Source organism: Oryx dammah, unplaced genomic scaffold (genome assembly GCF_014754425.2).
Source record: "Oryx dammah isolate SB20612 unplaced genomic scaffold, SCBI_Odam_1.1 HiC_scaffold_7, whole genome shotgun sequence".
Classification (NCBI taxonomy): domain Eukaryota; kingdom Metazoa; phylum Chordata; class Mammalia; order Artiodactyla; family Bovidae; genus Oryx; species Oryx dammah.
In genome coordinates, this window is record NW_024070191.1 from 36,116,523 (window position 1) to 36,139,052 (window position 22,530).

The 22,530-nt window shown below is 46.0% G+C and overlaps 1 protein-coding gene across 1 annotated transcript in view; it reads left to right on the plus strand.

The window, feature by feature from the left end:
- Positions 1 to 21,085, plus strand: part of CHRNB3 (cholinergic receptor nicotinic beta 3 subunit) — a 30,075-nt gene extending 8,990 nt beyond the window's left edge. The window contains exons 3-7 of the mRNA XM_040243016.1: positions 2,693 to 2,844; positions 4,014 to 4,058; positions 16,641 to 16,750; positions 16,978 to 17,860; positions 20,927 to 21,085. Of these exons, the coding sequence (XP_040098950.1) occupies positions 2,693 to 2,844; positions 4,014 to 4,058; positions 16,641 to 16,750; positions 16,978 to 17,860; positions 20,927 to 21,085 (1,349 nt within the window). The remainder of the gene's footprint in view (positions 1 to 2,692; positions 2,845 to 4,013; positions 4,059 to 16,640; positions 16,751 to 16,977; positions 17,861 to 20,926) is intronic.
- Positions 21,086 to 22,530: the final 1,445 nt, after the last annotated feature.

The window sequence follows — 22,530 nt, forward strand, 5'->3', positions numbered from 1 at the left end:
TGTGTGTGTGTGGTGTGTGTGATGTGTGTGGTGTGCGGTGTGTATGTGGTTTGAATGTGATGTGTGTGTATGTGATGTGTGATGTGCGTGTGTGTGTGGTGTGTATGTGGTGTGAATGTGATGTGTGTGTGTGTGGTGTGTGTGTGTGGTGTGTATGTGATGCGTGTGTGTGGTGTGTGTGATGTGTGTGGTGTGTGTGTGTGTATGTGATGTGTGTGTATGGTGTGTGGGGTGTGTCCGAGGCCCTGGGGATGAGGGGCGAGGCCCGGGTGGGAGCGGGTAGGCGCCTTGTAGGGCCTGGGAGGCCATGGTAAGAACTGGGCTGTTTTTCCCAAGTTTGATGGGAAACCACGGGCAGGATTTGAGCAGGAAGCTGACAAGATCCTTCCCGGCTTTTAAGCGATGATCCAGCCGCTGGGCAGAAAGTGGACTGTGAAGGGGTGAGCGCAGCAATTATTGGGCAGCGCACGGATCCACGAGGGCAGTGATGGGGTCTGAGGTCAGGACGGCACCCGCAGAGGAGCTGGAAGCCGTCAGAGCTGCCTGGTATTTGGAAGGAAACTAAGCCCGGATGTCCGGTAGGGAATCGTGAAGGGCAGCCTCCTCTCTCAGAAGGCTTCAGGAAATTTCGATTCTCTGTTCCTCCTCTGCCCACATTTCCAGGAAGGTTGTAGGGCCTGAACGGAGGGCTGTCTTGGCTGCCACCCGCTGACCTGCTCTTCAGTGCAGTTCTGCTGGCTAAGAATAGATGAAGTATCCAAGTTTAAGACTGGTTAGCCCTTTTGAGTGTCTGTGGGTGTGCTCAGCTGTGTCTGACTCTTTGCAAACCCATGGGCTGTAGCCCACCAGGCTCCTATGTCCTTGGGATTTCCCAGGCAAGAAAGATTACTGGAGCAGGTTGCCATTTCCTTCTCCAGGAGATCTTCCCCGACCCAGGGATCAAACCCACGTCTCCTGCATTGCAGGTGGATTTTTTTTTTTTTTTAACCACTGAGCCACCAGGAAAGCCCAGCCCTTTGAATTAGTAAGCGCAAATGTAAGGTCACACCTCCACCACTCAGATGCTTCTTCATCAGCTTTCTGGCGCAGAAGAGAGAGGGTGTGGCACCCAGAGCATCAGCCCCATTATCCACACCCTGCTCACCCTGGGAGGAGGTCACCAACTACACTGAGAATCACCACTCCCCAGTGAAGTGAAGGTCCCACACATCTGTGGGGAATGAGTGCGACTTTGCTTTTCTTCCCACAAAGAATCTCATGGTTTTCATTGATCAGATGTGGGGGTGTGTCTTGCACATGACCTTGCCCATCATGTGTGTGCGTCTCGGTGGCAAGAGAAGGTTTTCTTCGGGAAAGCAGAGGGTGTGGAGTGAGTCACGGCAGGATTGAAGAGCATCCTGGACAGAGGAAGGGGAGCACAGTTTAAAGAACAAGGAGGAACATCCCTGGCGGCCCAGTGGTTACGACTCTGAGCTTCTAATGCAGGGGGCACAAGTTTGATTCCAGGTCAGGGGACTAAGATCCTGCACATGCTGGTGCAGCCATAATTAATTAATTTTTAAAATCTTTTAAGTTAAAATAATGTATAAAACAATGAAAATCTTCCTGGTTTGAAATTGGATAGCACAGCCCTGAAAAGAAACAAAACTGACCTCAAGAACAAGTTCCTAAACCATTTCTTCAGTTTGAGAGTTAAAGCTTGAAATTAGGACTTTCGAACATTTAGGGGCAGAGAAGGGTTGTCAGAAGCTGGCTGTCGTAAGAGAAGTCTTGCGCAGGAGGAAGGGACAGAGCAGACAGGCCCCGAGGTGGCTGTTCTGTGACCACAGGCTGGGTGCCTGGGAAATGGGCCTGGCCACTCCCTCCATTGGCTCACTCATTAGACAGATACACGGTGAGCTCCTGGTGTGGCCGAGCACTGTGCTATGTGCTGGATGAACATCATCAAACAACGTGGACCCCGAGGGGAGGACAGACAAAGACAAACATAGACAGACTGTGAAAGGGACATGGAGAGGCCAGGCCAGGTGCGGCGGTGGGCGGTGCATGCAGGCAGAGACCGCAATATTGGGAGGTGAGGCAGGACAAGGCGGGCGCTGTGGGTGATCCTTCCGGGGTCAAGTGATGACCTCATGATGCGAAAGTCCTATGAGAAAATAAAGCTCTGGGTAAAGTACAGAGTCTGCATGCATGCTAAATCACTTCAGTCATGTCCAACCATTTGCGACCCCATGGACTGTAGCCCACCAGGCTTCTCTGTCTATGGGGATTCTCCAGGCAAGAATACTGGAGTGGTTTGCCATGCTCTCCAGGGAAAAGTATAGAGCCTACCTTTATTTTTTTTCTTCCAGTTTTATTGAGATGTAATCAACATATAGCCTTGTGTAAATTTAGGATGTACAGCATATTGATTCAACTTCACATCCATCATGGAAGGATGACCACAGGATGGGTGGTGAACATCCACGGTCTCAGACAGGGACCACATTAAAGAAACAAGGAGAGTATTTACATGCAGCTGGGGAGGGAGCTAGGTGGAATAGGAGAATGTTGACAGAGAAGCTCAGGACTGCCTTGCTTAGTCCTGCCTCGCTGAATCAGGCTGTCTAGAAAACACGATGGTCCAGTTCAGGGATGTGGGGTCAGCTGTCCCGCCTCCCCGGTTAATTCGGGTCCCCTCCTGTTCATCCAGCCGCTGTGGGATTCAGGTCCATAGCCGAAGAAGAAGATGCGCTGCTCAGACACTTATTCCAAGGTTACCAGAAATGGGTTCGCCCCGTATTACACTCCAACGACACCATAAAAGTCTACTTTGGATTGAAAATTTCTCAGCTGGTGGATGTGGTGAGTAATCTCCGGCCCTCAGCTGAAAAGAACATGCATTCCTTCACCCGTTGTCGAGGCTAAGATTTGATTTTGTTTTCTTTCCCCATGTCTGCCGTTTCAGTTTTAAAAATAACTCAGCGTGAGAGAAAACGAGCCCCGGGAAGCCAGTGAAATGACTGGAGGACAGAATGTCATTTTCATGGCAACACTGTTGTAGGGAGAGGGGGGGCTTCTTGCTGAAGGGAGGTGGGCCGTGGTTAGGAGGGCATCTCTCTGATGGTTTACTGGAGCTGCCAAGGTGAAGAGCAGACGGGGCTGAGCCCGGGGCTGACTCAGTGTCCCCTGAGCCAAGCCAAGGTGGGGTCGGAGCAGAGGTAGCCGCGGTGACAGCCCCAGAGACAGTCCCTGGGTGACCCCATTCCCTCCTGGATCCCTTGGGGAGCCCAGACCTTTCCCTGACACACCCCGTACCTTAATTTTCCTATTGAGTCCACAGTTCTGCCATGAGGTTCCTGGGGAAATCTGTGAACTTTGATAACCCAAATCTGCAAAATCATGCTCCTGCAGCCCCCAGAGTCCCAGAACAATCTTCCCTCATTGGCCATATCCACTCATCATCACCTCCCCTCAACTGACTCAAAGCCCAAGATTCCTTCTAGAAAATCATTTAGCTAGTATTTCATTCTCCTTCACCCCCTTACTGTGCCTTTGGTTATGCAATTTATACAAATATCACCACAAGGAACTGCTACTTTCTCTCATTATTATTTTCATTTTAAACAAAATACGCCTAATATTTATTGTAGGGTCCCAATGCCGTTGGGCTTCCCTGGTGGCTCAGACGGTAAAGAATCTGCCTTGTAATGCAGGAGACCTGGGTTCAATCCCTGGGTGGTAAGATTCCCTGGAGAAGGGAATGGCGACCCACCCCAGTATCCTTGGCTGGGATATCCCATGGACAGGGGAGCCTGGCAGGCTACAGTCCAGGGTGGGTTGCAAAGAGTCAGACACAACTGAGTGACTAACACTCACTCAATGCCATTTAACTGTTCTTAAGTTGAGAGTCCTTCCCAGTTTGGACTGCTCAAAAGTAAGATTTCAAGAAGTCTCTGAGACAAAAAAAAAAAAAAAGAAAAAAATCCAATACACATTTTCACTTAATTTGAATTTAATTTTCCTTTTCTTAGGATGAAAAGAATCAGCTGATGACGACAAACGTGTGGCTCAAACAGGTAACTGTCAGTCCAAGGACTGTACCTCCTGTCTAATTGTCATCATTCTTTTCCACTAAGAAAGATTCCCATGGAAAAATAATTATGTTAAAGAGTGCATTGAGTTCTTCAAGGAGACATTTGGGAGTGTTGGGGGAAGGGTTTCTTCTTTTTTTATTTTCTTCCACGCAAGTCGGAGGTCAGTCTGGAAGCCCATAGGCGCTGTCTTCTTGCTCCTGGAGGGGGTCTCTGAGCAGGCAGGTGGGCAGGTGACCCTGACTGTGAGTCCCAGGCACGGGTCCCTGGGCTCCTTGGAAAAAAGGGGGCCGAGTTCCAGAGTGCAACTCACCCCACTGAAGCTAAGACAACCGGATAAGAAAATCAGCGATGGTAATTCCCCTTCCTCCCCCAGTCCTCCCTAGGATGTTGCCCCTCCCCTAATGCTCTTTTCTAGAAAGAGAAAAAGGGATCACAGAGGCCCCCACTATCAACCTCAGAACGAGGTGAAGCCCAGGTCAAGACGCTGAATCCACAAAAGCCCAGGAATGATGTTTGGCTCTCGGCCTGACCACAGCCTGCCTCCTGCTCTTTCTAGAGTTGCCAGGAAATGGTTACCCTTCAAATAATACCTGTGTCGTGTAAAGGAGAGAATATTGGCACTTCTTTGACAGGAAATGAAAAGGTTGATTTACTTACTTACTTTTTTGGTTTTGTTAGCAATTACTTTTTTTTTTTTCCTTTTTCTATCAGATGTCCAGATATTACCTAATCTCCCAGAGATTTAAAATCTAGATATGTTAGCTATCTCACTTAATTTTAACATATGTACATAACATTCTTCATTTGTTTATGTTGAAATGAGTTAGTTATCTGTTCCAGTTTAGTGCACGCTCGTGCAGGTCTTTCTGCTAATGGTCTATAAGGAACAATGGATAAAAGACTCTAAGGAGATTTTCTGGGCCTCACCTGGGGTCGTCAGATTTCACCCACTCAAAGGTTTTGATCAGATTTGGGTAATTAGTATAAATTGTGCTGGTTTCTAGTTCTCTGATTCTTTACTTGGTAGATATGTTAGCGTATTATGAAATGGATCAGCATATTATTTTACTTTTAAATAAAAATGTTCAGGAGAAAATAATAAGCTGGGAATGTAGGTATAAAAATACAATTTAAATAAATAGGGACTTCCCTTGCTGTCCAGTGTTTAAGATTCCAAGCTTCTGAGGCAGGGGTCATGGGTTCAATCCTTGGCCAGGGAACTAACAACCCACACGCAGCCTGAGACGGCCAAATATTTTTTTAATGTAAAAATAGTAATAATTTTTAAAAATAAAATGAATAAATGTATTTTTCAATATACAGTCCTTGGGACTTATCCCACTTTTGCACTTTAGAGGCTGTGGAGTTTGAAGGTATTTTGAGTTCATAAAAGTCAGTAAGAAGCCCTGGATTTGCACTTTCACAGAAGAGAAGAAAAATTCTTTGTTGAAGTGTAAATAAGCTTAGGACGCTGGCAAAAATAAAACAGACTCTCACTCCTCCATACACACTTCCTCCAGCTGCCCCTTGAGGTTACAGCCTTACACATAACACAGCGGTCGACGAGCCTTGGCCTTTGAGGTATAGGGACTTCTCACTTTCCTGAGATCTTGGAAACAAGAAGTCATTTCAGATGAAGAGAACAAGATTAGACATAAAGGGAAGAAACCGTCTTCCTCGGGCTTCAGCTGTACTTTGGAAATGACCTCCAGCAAAGCGAGGCCCCTGGAATCGCGGTCTGGTGAGCACCTCCAGGTCAAGACAGAATCGACACCTAAAAATCCCCAAACAGAGTGAGAGAAAGCTACAAGGAGAGGGAGAGAGTGCCTAGCTGACATTTAGGAAACCCTGCTGGGAACTTGGGTTCACATGTCGTAGAAGTAATAGGGGTAACATGGTTTCATTGCATTAATTTGCAATGGGTTGTCATAGCTCTTACCCATTTACATTTCTGAACCTCTCTAAATTAGCAAAGTGGGTATCATTATGCCTGTTACCAGGGACAGAAGAGTCTGCTTCATCTGGCTAGAACCAGCTTTCCCCAGCTGGAGCCTTGTCTGCACATCTAGCCCCATGCAAAACATCCAGCCCTATTTCTAAATTAGAGGAATATTCAGAGTAGGAGAAACCACTGAGAACATGATGGTGCTATGAACCCACTCATACAGACGGGGTTTGGAGTGGGAATGTCACAATAGGTATTAGCCAACAAGGGCTATGTCATGGTACAAACAGTGTGGGAGCAAAAAAGGTAGGAGAATCTCTGGCCTGGTGGCAGGCAGGGAGGGCTGCACGGAAGAGGAGGCATTGGAGCTCCCCCACGACATTACTTATATACTTTCTTTTTTTATGTTTTAGCTTTTTAAGTGTAAAAGAGTAGAGGAAAGGACTAAAGGAAACAGATGGGAAAAGAAGATAAAACTGACATTTAAAAAACCTAGCACTAGTGTTTACCCAGACTTCAGTTTCAGAGCAGCCAGTGACAATGTTAGGATTTATTGAGCATCTGTTAAGTGCCCAGTCTGTTACACGTGTCATGGGAACGAATGCATTCAATTTTCACAGCCACCTTCCAAGGTCTATTATGATTCCCACTTTGCAGACGAGAAGACTGAGGATTGGAGGACTGAAGTGACTTGTCTCAGGCGACACACTAGTAAGTGCAGTCTGGTGTAAAGAAATCATTTTCCTCCTCAGACTGGAGGAGCTGCTGGGAGACACCCGGCTGTCCTCTCGGGGCTCTCCCTGTAAAGTCTAGCTCCTAATCCTGGCCTTCTAAGGCTTTGTTTCCTTAACCTCTGGGACCTCTCATGAAGCTGTTCTAGAAAGGCATTTAGGAGAGAATGAGGCTGGGAGTCACTCCATTGATTCCACAGGGTTTATTGAGCACCTACTAAGGGCCAGGCAATCTACTAGATTCAGGATGTACAGAGCATAAAACACAACCCTGCCTTCAAGGAGAGGATCTGGTGTTAGTTGTGTAAAAATAACCTCTGTAATATGATAGACACCATAAGTAACGTATATACATAAGACACTGAGTCATTACAATTATGACAATGAAACGGGGGACGAATCATGGAGGGCTTCCAAGGGGAGGAGACATTTCGGAGGGGTCTTGCAGGATCAGTAGAGGATCGATGACCCATTAAGGTGGAGAAACCCACCTGTATAGGTTTCCCCAAAACACTGTTTCCCAAAGCTCTCACACCAGAGCAAAGCTATAAGAAACTCTTTCCAATCACCTCTGTCTACCTCAGTAAAAATAAAGACAAAAATGACCAAACTTCTCTCTTTTCTCATTGCCCTCTCAGACACTGAAAAATGCTCCTTAGTTCATTTCCGTGGAGAGAATAAAATTCTGCCTGCTTGCTCCTAAAGCGGGTTTCCTGCAGCATACCCAAGTGAGATGACTGGTCTTTTGTTTTGTGTTTTAACCCGATTCCTCTGCTCTATCTTCCATTTCCTTCATCTCATCTGGTATATTTAGACATTTCTCGTCTATCCTCCCAACCGCAGACCTTTACAGGCACAAATTTAGTGACATCCTGAGAAAGTCCTCTATGGAGAGCTATTTTTGTGGTACTGATTTTATTTTGCAAACTTGTTTGTCTTCGTACTTCCAGAGAGTAATCTAAACCCTACAAGTCATAAATAGATTCTTAACACCGACTCACTACAACTCTGCGACAAGGTGTTCACCGCCCCAGCCACTCAGATTCCACTTCATCTTTGTCAAGGGGAGGAAAACCGCATCGCAAGCACCTGAAGGGTATGGAAGACAAAACCATCCCTTCCTCACTGACAGGACAGTCAGCTCCTTGCCTGGATGTCACCCTGTGAGTAATCACCCTGAAGACAGATGCCAAGGGTATTCAACTCAATTAGCACTTTCTGAGCACCTACTATGTGCCAGGGCCATATAGGGCACTGGGCCTCAACTCTGGGGGCAAAGTCCATGAGCCAGAAGGTTCTGAGTGGCCAGGTGTTACTGTCATTGAATGTGGGCAGCTGTCAGGCCCATGGCAATGCTGGGGACACAGAGCTCCCTACATCTTACAAGGACAGCACCTTGGACCAATGTGGTTTCTCCAACTGGTTCCTGTGTGTTTTATTAGTTCAGTTCAGTTGCTCAGTCGTGTTCGACTCTTTGCGACCCCATGAGCTGCAGCACGCCAGGCCTCCCTGTCCATCACCAACTCCCAGAGCTCACTCAAACTCATGTCCATTTTGTCAATGACGCCATCCAACCATCTCATCCTCTGTCATCCCCTTCTCCTATTTATTTGGTCATGCCAAGTCTTAGCTGTGGCACGTGGGATCTAGCTCCCTGTCCAGAGATTGAACCTGAGCCCCCTGCATTGACAGCACAGAGTCTTAGCCACTGCACCACTAGGGAAGTCCCTGAATTCCTGTTTTAGATCACAGTAAGTTCAGAAACATGCAGGCCTCTTTGGGTGGATCCCTGCAGCTGGTTTTGGAGGAGAAAACCGAGAAGCTGGCTTTTTTTTTTTTTTTTTTAAACAAACCTAAGGAAAGGCTGGCCTTGCTGTGAGGTCTGGGCCACCTCCCCAAAGCCTAGTTATCTTCCCCCACCTGCAACAGCACCTGTACTTCTAGGGATTCCCCCTGAACCTCTGTCACCATCTTATCTCCCTCCTTTTCCATAGCCTCACTTAGCAGAGGAGGCCCTGCCGTATGGTCTTCTGATTCGTGTGGACTCTGAGTGAGAATGAAGTGAGTCAGGGATTCAGAGTCTTGCTGTATAAACTTGGCAGGTCACTTCCTCTCTGACCCGGGCTCTTCATTTATGAAATAAGGCAACACCCAGCTGCAGTGTCGCTGGCTGATTAAAAGGCGTCGTGCGTGTGCATGTGACTGCTTTGAGGTTTGGCAGGTAGTGGGAACTCAATAAATGTCATTTCCTGGTGCCCTCTTCATGGACTTTCTCATCCTTAATGACAAATCCCATTTCTCAGCCTTGACAACGCAGATGTAATGGGAATGTGGTGGTTTAGTTGCTAAGTCGTGTCAACTCTTGCGACCACGTGGACTGTAGCCCGCCAGGCTCCTCTGTCCGTGGGATTTTCCAGGCAAGAATACTGGAGTGGGTTGGTTGCCATGCCCTCCTCCAGGGGATCTTCCCAACCCAGGGATTGAACCTGGGTCTCCTGCATGCAGGCAGATTCTTTACCAACTGAGCTATGAGGGACGCCCCAGTGGGAATATGAGACATATAATATGCCATGTTGCCGTCTTTAAGATTAAAATGAATCAACAGTAATTTTATTAATTTAGATTTTTTTTTTTTTGGCCACATTACATGGCTTGAGGGATCTTTGTTCCCCAAACAGGGATTGAATCCAGGCCCATGGCAGTGAAAGTGTCAAGTCCTAACCACTGGCTCTCCAGGGAATTCTGACATTAATTTAGTTTTAAGAATTTCACACCTGACTTTGAGGTAATTGAAAATCCCAGGGGTGTCCCAGAGGTTGCCAATCAAGGCACCAGCAGGGAATATTTGTTTCTTACTATCTTTTGGTCTTGGGATTAATAATTATTAATTTTTATAATATTTTCTAATTATTAAGAATCATTAGAAGACTTCATTTATTATTTTTAAAAGTCATGACAATTTTTTAAGTCTTAAGATTTAGGTTTAAATAAAATTTGGTTCTGGATTGTTCTGTAGCTTGACATTTATGAATGATATTTCAGGTAATATATGTAAGAAAATTTTAAGGGAATATATATAATATGGATTTGAAGTTGCACTTTTTGGGATTAAGAAAGCTAGACTGGGAGTATTTTTCTATATTTTTTTCTCAGTCTGAGATTAACTTTGGTATTTGGCCCTGACCTACCCTGTGCTCCCCTGATCCTATAATAATAACAAGCTCTCATGCCCGGGACTGCTGCAAAGTGGAGCTGATGTTTGTACAGAGCTTTGAGAATCTTGCTCGGGACATGCTGTGTAAACACTGGATACTGTTTCTAATTTCCTGCTTTAGAAACCCCAGGGTTTCAGAGAGAGAAGGGAAATGACCAGAGAGCAGGACAGAGGATTTGGGCTCTGAATCCTCATCCTGATTCAGCTGACTTTCAGTTCAGTTCAGTTCAGTCACTCAGTCCTGTCTGACTCTTTGCGGCCCCATGAATTGCAGCACGCCAGGCCTCCCTGTCCATCACCAACTCCTGGAGTTCACCCAAACTCTTGCCCATCAAGTTGGTGATGCCATCCAGCCATCTCATCCTCTGTCGTCCCCTTCTCTTCCTGCCCCCAATCCCTCCCAGCATCAGGGTCTTTTCCAATGAATCAACTCTTCTCAGGAGGTGGCCAAAGTATTGGAGTTTCAGCTTCAGCATCAGTCCTTCCAATGAACACCTAGGACTGATCTCCTTTAGGATGGACTGGTTGGATCTCCTTACAGTTCAAGGGACTCTCAAGAGTCTTCTCCAACACCACAGTTCAAAAGCATCCATTTATCGGCGCTCAGCTTTCTTCACAGTTCAACCCTCAGATCCATACAGGACCACTGGAAAAACCATAGCCTTGACTAGACGGACCTTTGTTGGCAAAGTAATGTCTCTGCTTTTGAATATGCTATCTAGTTTGGTCATAACTTTCCTTCCAAGGAGTAAGCGTCTTTTAATTTCATGGCTGCAATCACCACCTGCAGTGATTTTGGAGTCCAAAAAAATAAAGTCTGACACTGTTTCCACTGTTTCCCCATCAATTTGCCATGAAGTGACGGGACCAGATGCCATGATCTTAGTTTTCTGAATGTTGAGCTTTAAGCTAACTTTTTCACTCTCCTCTTTCACTTTCATCAAGATTAGCATGAGCAATGATGCTGTGGTGTGGGGCTCAGCCAGCATCATGGTGGACCACGTCCTGCTGGAAATTTGGTGAGCCCCTCTGATGGCATGTTGGCGGGGACAGCATCTCTAATTCCCCAGGTCTGACCTCAGAAGGACACTGAGGTTGTGAGGAATGTCTCTCCAGTCCCACAAAGCATAGCCAGTGAAGGATGGTCCAGGGGTAGAACTCTAATTCGATGTTCAGTGCATTCTCTCTCTCTCTCTCGGGTACCCCCAAGAGAGTCCCACTGACCACGAGTCCCACCTGCCCCCTGTTCTTTACTGTTCAAGAACACACCCTGAATCCACTGGAGCTGATTTTATATCCTCCTCAAGGATTCAGACATGCCCCTCATTCATCCATCCACTCACATCTGCTCTTCATCCTGGAACAGCATCCTCAGTAGCCCTGCTCCCTCCTCCATGGTACCCACTACCCCTTCCTGCCCTCTGTCTCAGCTGCAGTGTCATCCAATCAGGACCTCCTTCCCTGTCCACTCAGCGTCCCCCATCTTTTCACCCAAACCGCCCTCTTCGTGGCAGTGAGCACAGGTGATGGTTTGCCTGTTAGTTCATGGGTTCTAGAATCTTCCCTGGTGGCTCAGTTAGGTAAAGAGTCTCCCTGTAATGCAGGAGACCTGGCTTTGATCCCTGGGTGGGGAAGATCCCCTGGAGAAGGGAATGGCAACCCACTCCAGCAGTCTTGCCTGGAAAATCCCATGGACAGAGGAGCCTGGTGGGGCCCTAGTCCATGGGGTCACAAACAGTCAACGCAACTGAACAACTGACACACACACTACCCACCAGGAGTTCCCACAGAAAGGAGTGTGAGTCTGTTTGGGGGGCAGAAAGAGGACTGAATGTTCTATCACGGATTCTGGTCTGATGCAGCCCCGGGTAGGACAAGGTGGCCCTGCTCAGAGCTGGTATAAGCCTTGCATATTTGTGGGTTGGATTAATTTCCCCCAAATATCAAGCTTCCTGAAGCACAGCCTCTGGACTCCCTCAGGCCACAGCTATCCATCCTGCTGCTGGAGGTGTGGTGAGCTAGACAAATCTTTCCAACGCAAACCGTCTTTCCCCTGGGGCTTGGCCCATTTCCCTGAGCACAGTCTGCACAGCTGCTGTGTGTTTGTGGAGATTTGCCCCCGGAATCTGAACTCCCCACTTTCTTCCTGGGCTGCAGAGCCGGGCTTCGATAAAGGTGATCAGTTCCTGTAGAAGAGAGAAGACTGAATTCCAGAAGCAGGCAATTGATTTGGAGATCTTTAGGTTCCAAGCGGAGACACTGTGGGTTTGGACTCACTAACACTGTGCTCACTTAACACTGATATTAAAGATGCAGCCAGAGTGTAAGAGACCAGTTCTAGTCAGTCTGCCCAAACATGTGTCTGTCCCCAAGGCTTGTCGCCTGTGTACCTGCTGCTTGCTCCCTTTGCTGTTGCTGGTCAGTCATGAAGTCGTGTCCGATGCCTTGCAACCCCATAGACTGCAGCACACCAGGCTTCCCTGTCCTTCACCATCTCCCTGGGTTTGCTCAAACTCATGTCCATTAAGTTGGTGATATCATCCAACCATCTCATCCTCTGTCACCCCCTTCTCCTTTTGCCTTCAATCTTTCCCAGCCTCAAGGTCTTTTCCAGTGAGTCTGCTCTTGACATCAGGTGCCCAAAGTATTGAAACTTCAGCTTCATTTTCAGCCCTTCCAATGAATATTCAGCGTTGATTTCCTTTAGGTTTGACTGGTTTGATCTCCTTGCTGTCCAAGGGACCGTCAGGAGTCTTCTCCAGCACCACAATTTGAAAGCATCAATTTTTTGGTGCTCAACCTTCTTTACTGTCCAGCTCTCACATCCATACATGACTACTGGAAAAACCATAGCTTTGACCATATGGAGTTTTGTCAGCAAAGTGATGTCTCTGCTTTTTAATATGCTGTCTAAGTTTGATGAAAGTGAAAGAGAAGAGTGAAAAAGTTAGCTTAAAGCTCAACATTCAGAAAACTAAGATCATGGCATCTGGTCCCATCACTTCATGGCAAATTGATGGGGAAACAGTGGAAACAGTGTCAGACTTTATTTTAGGGGGCTCCATAATCACTGCAGATGGTGATTGCAGCCATGAAATTAAAAGACGCTTACTCCTTGGAAGGAAAGTTATGACCAAACTAGACAGCATATTCAAAAGCAGAGACATTACTTTGCCAACAAAGGTCCGTCTAGTCAAGGCTATGGTTTTTCCAGTGGTCCTGTATGGATCTGAGGGTTGAACTGTGAAGAAAGCTGAGCGCCGATAAATGGATGCTTTTGAACTGTGGTGTTGGAGAAGACTCTTGAGAGTCCCTTGAACTGCAAGGAGATCCAGCCAGTCCATCCTAAAGGAGATCAGTCCTGGGTGTTCATTGGAAGGACTGATGCTGAAGCTGAAACTCCAATACTTTGGCCACCTCCTGAGAAGAGTTGATTCATTGGAAAAGACCCTGATGCTGGGAGGGATTGGGGGCAGGAGGAGAAGGGGAAGACAGAGGATGAGATGGCTGGATGGCATCATCGACTTGATGGACAGGAGTTTGGGTGAACTCCGGGAGTTGGTGATGGACAGGGAGGCCTGGTGTGCTGCGATTCATGGGGTCGCAAAGAGTCGGACACGACTGAGCGACTGGACTGAGCTGAACTGAACTAGGTTTGTCATAGCTTTCTTTCCAAGGAGCAAGTGTCTTTTAATTTCATGGTAGCCATCACCATCCACAGTGATTTTGGAGCCCAAGAAAATAAAATCTGTCACTGTTTCCACTGTTGTTGCCTGCTTGAGGTCTATTTCATACGTTAAAATATACTTTTCATATATATAAAGAACTAAAACCTCAGTCATTAGAAAACCAACAACCCGATTAAAGAATATGAAGAGGACTTAACAACCACTTCACCAAAGAAAATGTATGGACGACAAATAAGCACATGAAGAAAAGCTCAATGTCATTTAGTCATTAGGAAAATGTCTAGCAAAAGCCATAATGAGATACTACTTTACAACTATTATAAATGATGCCAGCCAGCTGGAATGCTCATGCATTGCTAGTGGGAACAGAAAATGATCCAGCCACTCTGGTGTCATATAAAGTTAAACGTACACTCACCCTATGACCCTGCCATCCACTCCTAGGTATTTACCCAAGAGAAAAGAAAATGGTTTTCACCCCCAAACCTATAAAATTTTTTATAGTCACTTTATTTATAGTCATTAAGAATTGGAACGAATCCAAATATTTTACCTGGTAAAAGGATTTAAAAAATTGTGGTAACTCCCTACAATGGAATACTTCTCACTAATAAAAAATAAACAACCTACCTAGAATCCAAAACTGTATTTCAATAGGTAAAAAAGTCAGGATGGAAGGGCCGTGGACTGTGATTCCATTCTCTGGCATTCTGGGAAAGGCAACATTCAGTTCAGTTCAGTTCAGTTCAGTCGATCAGTCGTGTCCGACTCTGTGACCCCATGAATCACAGCACGCCAGGCCTCCCTGTCCATCACCAACTCCTGGAGTTCACTCAGACTCACGTCCATCCAGTCAGTGATGCCATCCAGCCATCTCATCCTCTGTCTTCCCCTTCTCCTCCTGCCCCCAATCCCTCCCAGCATCAGTCTTTTCCAATGAGTCAACTCTTCGGATGAGGTGGCCAAAGTACTGGAGTTTCAGCTTCAGCATCATTCCTTCCAAAGAAATCCCAGGGCTAATCTCCTTCAGAATGGACTGGTTGGATCTCCTTGCAGTCCAAGGGACTCTCAAGAGTCTTCTCCAACACCACAGTTCAAAAGCATCAATTCTTCGGTGCTCAGCTTTCTTCACAGTCCAACCCTCAGATCCATACATGACCACTAGAAAAACCATAGCCTTGATGAGACAGACCTTTGTTGGCAAAGTAATGTCTCTGTTCTTCAATATGCTGTCTAGGTTGGTCATAACTTTTCTTCCAAGGAGTGAGCGGTGGTTTCCAGGGACGGGGAGGTGGGAGGATTGATTACAAAGCACAGCCTAAGGAAAACTGGGGGCAGGGGAGCTGTTCTGGTATCTTGATGGTGATCATGATTATCCAACTGTTTGACTATAGAACTGGACACAAAAGAGTGAATTTTATTGTATGTAAATATTTTAAACGTAAAAGTGAAAAACCGAAAGTGCTGCTCTGGGTTCCCCTCAACATTTCTGAGATCCAGACTTGCTGCTGATAGTAAAAGTCTCCTTGTGTTGGTAGCTCAGTCGTGCTCGACTCTTTGAGACCCCATGGACTGCAGCCCTACAGGCTCCTCCATCTATAGAATTCTCCAGGCAAGAATACTGGAGTGGGTTGCCAAGTCTCCTTAGCAGGAGACAAATTATTCATAAGAAGGAAATTGTATTTGCTTTTCAAAGTGGGCAGAGGAAGAGGAAGGAAGAGAGAAGCTTGTGAGTACCGAGTAAGCATGGTAAATGCTTTATTCGTTTGAGCTCTTAAACTATCAGTCTTCATATGCATAGTTTTCCATAAGTATTCATGCAGTTTTTTTTTAATCCTTTAGAGTGTAGTTTTCTAAAGTCCCTATCTTTTTAAATTTGGTTTTCAAGGGTCAAGCCTCACAAATATTGTCTAAGAGAGCCGGTGTCTCATCTGGAGTGTTATCACTCCATCCTTTTCCAGGCATCATGCATATTTCAATATTGTACCATCTAGTGAATCATCCATCTGCTGACTCCTGATTTTTTAATGACAAAGTTGGCATCACTGGGCTCCAGGGAGCCTCATACTGGGCATGCCCTCTTGACTTTCTGAAATGTCATTTAATATTATCCTGCATTATTCCTCAACTGTCCACATGACAGATGGTGGGATAATTCACTTTCAGGTCAGATTTCATAGGATTCTGGATTCCAAATCTTTTTAAGTCCACGTCTACTGCAATTGGGTCATCCATACATCATCCTTTTGACCTTCATAATCCAATCAATTAATGGTTTTGTTAATCTGGATCCATCAGCCTCTGTAAACCATGCTAAATGATTTCATTCTATTATGAGGAAAAATATGCAAGCTAACAACATTTAGCAATATAATTTAAAATTGGATTTGGTGCTTCACAGAATAAGAACAGATTAGAATGTAAAAGAAAATTCTTGGAAAATATTTTTCCATTGGATAAAACTTATAATGTCCTCAAGAGTAGTCGGCAGATACTGAATAATTCATATTAGCATACTGTGTGGATCTTTGTCCAAGACTCTTGATTGATATTCAAAATCATTTATATCCATTTTCATGAGATAACAATATCGCTGGATAGACCAACTCTCCAAGAATAAACTGAGTTATAGCTGTCTTTGCTTTTGTTTCTTCAGAGAAAATAGGCTGAAAACAAATAGGTCACAAATCAGTGAAGTTTGTTGCTGAGCCTCTATCATTTGTGAGGTAGTCATGGCAGTTTTGGAATTCCCAGGCTGGACAGGTATGAGTCTAGACCATCAAACACCAGGCTGGCTCGGGCTATACCTTCAACTGTCCTGAGTCACAGACCAGGGCCATAGGCCTAAAGCAGATGAATTTCTCTTTTAAAATAAAACATGAGATTCATAAATTAACATAAACTTGAAGATTCCAAACTCCAACTGAATTTCCAGAATAAAATTATTCTGAAATAATTTTATTAATTTATATAATTTCCACACAGGAATGGACAGACCACAAGTTACGCTGGAATCCGGATGAATACGGTGGGATTCATTCCATTAAAGTTCCGTCAGAATCTCTCTGGCTTCCTGACATAGTCCTCTTTGAAAAGTAAGTTTCACAGAAGAAAAATCCGCTAGTCCGATGAGGAATGGAAATAGAAAAGCTTGATTGTGCCAAAATAATTAAGAGAAAGGTACAACCTTGATGAGAGAATTGTTCCTTTCGGAAATCTTGTTTGATGCTGGACAAATAGGACAGCGGTGGGGGAAAAAGAAAAAAACAAAAGACTGCTAATCTGTGTTAGACTAACCGCCGAGTGAACCGTCTCTCCACAGCGCCGACGGCCGGTTCGAAGGCTCGCTCATGACCAAGGCTGTGGTCAAGTCGGACGGGACCGTGGTGTGGACGCCTCCCGCCAGCTACAAGAGCTCCTGCACCATGGACGTCACCTTCTTCCCCTTCGACCGGCAGAACTGCTCCATGAAGTTCGGATCCTGGACTTACGACGGGACCATGGTGGACCTCGTCCTCACAGACGAGAACGTGGACCGGAAGGACTTCTTCGACAACGGAGAGTGGGAGATCCTGAACGCCAAGGGCACGGCCGGGGGCCGCAGGCACGGCGCCTACTGGTACCCCTTCATCAGCTACTCCTTCGTGCTGCGCCGCCTGCCCCTGTTCTACACGCTCTTCCTCATCATCCCGTGTCTGGGGCTGTCCTTCCTGACCGTGCTGGTCTTCTACTTGCCCTCCGACGAGGGCGAGAAGCTCTCCTTATCCACCTCGGTCCTGGTTTCCCTCACCGTCTTCCTCCTGGTGATTGAGGAGATCATCCCGTCTTCCTCCAAGGTCATCCCGCTCATCGGGGAGTACCTCCTGTTCATCATGGTCTTCGTCACCCTCTCCATCATCGTCACTGTGTTTGTCATCAACGTCCACCACAGATCTTCCTCAACCTACCACCCCATGGCCCCCTGGGTTAAGCGGCTCTTTCTGCAAACCCTTCCCAAGTTACTCTGCATGAAGGACCACGTGGATCGCTACTCTCTCCCAGGTAGAGAGGAGAGGAAACCCGCCCTGAGAGGTCAAGTCCTCGAAAGAAAGAAACAAAAGCAGATGAGTGATGGAGAAAAGGTTCTGGTTGCTTTCCTGGAAAAGGCAGCGGATTCCATCAGATACATTTCCAGCCACGTGAAGAAGGAGCATTTCATCAGCCAGGTGAGGGAACGGTTGGGAGCGCCGACTGAGATTTTTAATGTCTGTTTGCAACAAATCGGGTCCCTGTTTCAAACGTGACCTTATCAACTACCTGTTTGACATGCACAGAACTTCACACAAGCCCTGACACAGGATAGGGGCCTCAGTATGAATTTTCAGGGAGACCTTCACAAAAACAGAATGAGCAAAAGCAAAGCACCTCTAGGTTAAGCACAACTCCTCGTTAGATGTGATTCTATTTAAATAATTCAGTTCTACATTGAAGTTGTTTGTCTAGGTCTCTGCTCATTTATCTCTCATTTTTTATGGGATGATGGATATCTCTATTCAGAATATCTGGAAATCAGAAAACAGAAAGAATCAAGCTTTATATTAACACAAAACATGATGTACAGCCAGTATTTAGTTCACAGATTTAGTTTTTAAGATGTGGAAAGGATATGGATTTAAGACGCAAAACAGTCCTGCTTGCAGTTGCTACCCATGTTCCACTCGCTTGAGAAAAGCTGCTTAACCTGAACTTGTTTTCTGAACTCTCCCTTGAAGGGAGGAATTACAGACATCAAGTGCAAAATATGTATTATGTGCCCAGCACACATGGTCTCATGATGTGCAGACAATAAACGTAATCCTCATCTTTCTTCTCTCCATCCCTCCCTCCTCTAAAATGGTCCTTCCCCTGCGGAAGGAAAATATTATTTGACATATAAATACTCAGCACAAACGGGAGTCTGTTGCTTAAAAAGAGTTAATATTTATACAAGTTTATACAGTTCCATTATTTTACTTTAAAATCAGTGAAAATTAGTGCCAACAGCCTAATGCCATAAACAAACTTAAGAAAGAATAGGTTTTTCAAGAAACAGCCTCTGTATTTTGTATGGGCACTGCCTAGTACCTCCTCTCTCTTACAATTTGTCATTTTTTAAATCCACTGAAAAAAAATTTTTTTAAGCACTGGGGAAAAAAATGCTGCTATGGAACAAGCATTTCAGCTATTCTTAAGGTTTTCTATTTCTTTATTTACATCTTTTAGAAATTCTAACACAAAGATTTAAATGGTTTTTTATAGACTTCCCTGGTGATCCAGTGGTTAAGCTTTCCAAAGCAGGGGATGTGGGTTTGATCCCTGGTCAGACGGCTAAGATCCCACATGCCTTGTGGCCAAAATAAATAAATAAATAAACACCGAAGCAATGTCATAACAAATTCAAAAGACTTTAATAATGGGTCACATCAAAACTAAAATATTTTTAAAATTTTTAAAATAAAAAGTAGCTTTTAAAAAATTATAAAATAACACATCGTTGGCATAAGGACTTTGGAAAATATGAAACATTTAAGATGATTCACATCACTAATAATCTCCCACTTAAGGTTGACATTTTTAAATTAAATGTGTTTATTTTTAATTGGAGGATAATTGCTTTACAGTATTGTGCTGGTTTCTGCCATATATCAACGTGAATCAGCCGCAGGTATACGTATGTCCCCTCCCTCCTGAAACTCCCTCCTACCTCCCACCTCATCCCCCCCACTACGTTGTCACAGAGCTCCAGATTTGAGCTCCTGCATCATACGGTAAATTTCCACTGGCTGTCTAATGATACATATGGTAGTGTATATGTCTCAATGCTACTCTCTCAACTCAGAAGAGGAGAGGGAAGCATTGCCCTCTCCTTCCCCACTGTGGCCACGAGTCTGATCTCTAAGTCTGCGTCTCCATTAAAGTGAAGTAAAAGTCGCTCAGTTGTGTCTGACTCTGCGACCCCATGGACTACAGAGTCCATGGAATTCTCTAGGCCAGAATACTGTAGCGGGTAGCCTTTCCCATCTCCAGGGCGTCTTCCCTACCCAGGGATTGAACCCAGGTCTCCTGCACTGCAGGTGGATTCTTTACCAGCTGAGCCACCAGGGACGTCTCCATTGCTGCCCTGTAAACAGGTTCATCAGTACCATCTTCCTAGATTCCATATATATGCGTTAATATATGTTATTTGCTGCTGCTGTTGCTGCTAAGTCACTTCAGTTGTGTCCGACTCTGTGCGACCCCATAGATGGCAGCCCACCAGGCTCCGCGGTCCCTGGGATTCTCCAGGCAAGAACACTGGAGTGGGTTGCCATTTCCTTCTCCAATGCAGGAAAGTGAAAAGTGAAAGGGAAGTCACTCAGTCGTGTCCGACTCTTAGCGACCCCATGAACTGCAGCCCAGCAGGCTCCTCTGTCCATGGGATTCTCCAGGCAAGAGTATTGGAGTGGGGTGTCATTGCCTTCTCCCATATGTTATTTGACCCTTAACATTTTCACCTTCTTTGTGGTTTTCCCTAAGGTTTTATTTCTAAACCTCTGTGCACAGTATTTTCAAGTTCCACACCAGCATCTATGTTCCTTCTAGGACAGCAGGCACTCTGGTCAGCACTGTCTTTACCAGATCCCCAGGTAGTAGAAAAGGGCCCTTTATTTTCCCTTGAAAGACCTCTGGCCTGGTCTCTGAGACTCCCCCAGCCCGCAGCTTATCTTGCTCTGACCTGGCCCTCCCAGGCTGCAGACCAGTCTCCCAACCTCCCTTCCTCCAGAGCGACTGGGTCTCCTCTCTCCCTCACCACTTCCTGTCAACTCCTCCAGGAGTGTCCCCCATAGCCCTACCCAACTGTGGAGTGGGGGAAGAGAGGTCACTGAAATACGTGACCCCCAAAATCCTTAATTTAGAAATTTGTGCTATATTTCCTATGTCATATCAGGAAGCATTGCAGTAGGAGATGCTGCCTTTTTATTTGGGTAAAAATCAGGCTTTTTCTGTTTTAGTCAGTAACGTTTACAACTGCATCAGTGATTCTGTTGTTTCTATTTTATGTCCTCGATGTTGAGGACAGCGTTCCCCTGAACTTGAGCTACGCGCCGTTTTCTCGGGCACCTACCGTGAGGCCCCAGGAAGTCGATGTCTCGGGGGAGGTATCAGGTGCATTTGGAAAACTGCAGGGCTGTGATCCGAATAGGGTTCCTTTGAAGTCCCTCAGAACAGCCGCGAAGCAGCCTGAATGCAAGGTGTCCTTTTCTCTCTGGCAGGTGGTGCAAGACTGGAAATTCGCGGCTCAAGTTCTCGATCGGATTTTCCTGTGGCTCTTTCTGATCGCATCCGTCACCGGCTCGGTTCTGATTTTCACCCCTGCTTTGAAGATGTGGCTACGCAGTTACCATCAGGAGCAGGAATCCAGGGAGATCTAACACATGCCCCTAAAGCAGAAGCACGCCTTAGAGCTGACATCTAGCCCCCATGTGTAGACAGCATGCAAACCCACGTGCTCACCAGGAGGCCCTGAGGGTGGACAGTGTCTTGTGTCGTCCTCAGCGAGGCTGAACCTCGGTTGCCATGACAGCGAGTTGGGTGTCAGTTAAGCAGACCCTCCTCAGACCCCGGCTTTGGCTTCTGCAGACGTTCAAGGAGAAATTGTGAGTCTGAGCCTGAGATCACGAGCCTGCAGCACACAAGAACGGTTGCTGTGTTTCACCAAGAACTCCAGGAAAGGGAAGACTCCAGCATCAGCTGGTGTCCTTGGTGGTTTTGCCCAGCTGCCCGCTGGCACTGGCATTGTTGCCATGTGCCTGCCCTGCGGGTGAGCTGTTTGGGGCATCACACTGGTACCAGGGCAACCCTGGGCACGGCACACCTGTCATTACTAAGACTGCAGAAGACTGGTGACTCAAGTCCCCCCAAACCTGGCATTCGTTTTGCATGGTCTGGCTCGAATGTGGTCCACCTCTAAGCCAGGTTCCTCGTGGCTCCTTCATAGACTCACGACAGTGTTCAGGTGGTCATGCCAGAGGCTGCTGTGGAGTGGGACTTGCTGTAAGGCCATAGCAGAATAACTTGCAGTAGAAACAGTGTGATCGGCTGCCAGGAGGGCAGTCGTTACACCCATTCTCTTTTCCTAGAAAACTGAAATTCTGAACGTGCGCTGGTAATGGTTTTTTTATGTCCCCTCATCTAATCTAATCCATTTCAGCAGCGTCCTCGGGGCTGCTCACCCAGTTTTTTCCCCTCTCCCTCCCCTCTCTGCTTCTTCTTCCTCTGAGAACACTTCAGTGCTACTCTCTTAGCAAATTTCAGTTATACAAAGCCGTGTTATCAACAGTGGCCACCATGTTTTATATTAGATCCTCTGACCTAGTTCATCTTGTAACCCAAAGTGTGTACCCTTTCACCAACCTCTCCCCATTTCCCCTCCCCCTTGCCCCTGGCAACCACTTCCCTTCTCTCTGTTTCCAAGAGTTCAAGTTTTGTTTTGTTTTTCTAGATTCCACAAATGAATGAGATCATGCAGTATTGTCTTTCCCTGACTGCCTTACTTCAAAGCAGCATGTCCTCTGGGTTCATCTATATTGTTGCAAAAGACAGGATTTCCTTCTTTTTATGACTGAATTGCAATCCATTGCATATATATCACATTGGCTTTATCCGTTAATCTGTGGACAGACAGACAAGTAAGTTGTTCCATGTCTTGGGTGTTGTCAATAATGCTGCAACGAACATGAGCATACAGATATCACTTCGCGAGAATTATTTGGTTTCCAGGAGCTGGCTTGCTGGAGTGTACAATTCCTCATTTCTTGAGGGACCTCTATACTGTTTTCCATAGAAGCTGCACCGATTTACATTCCCACCAGCCGTG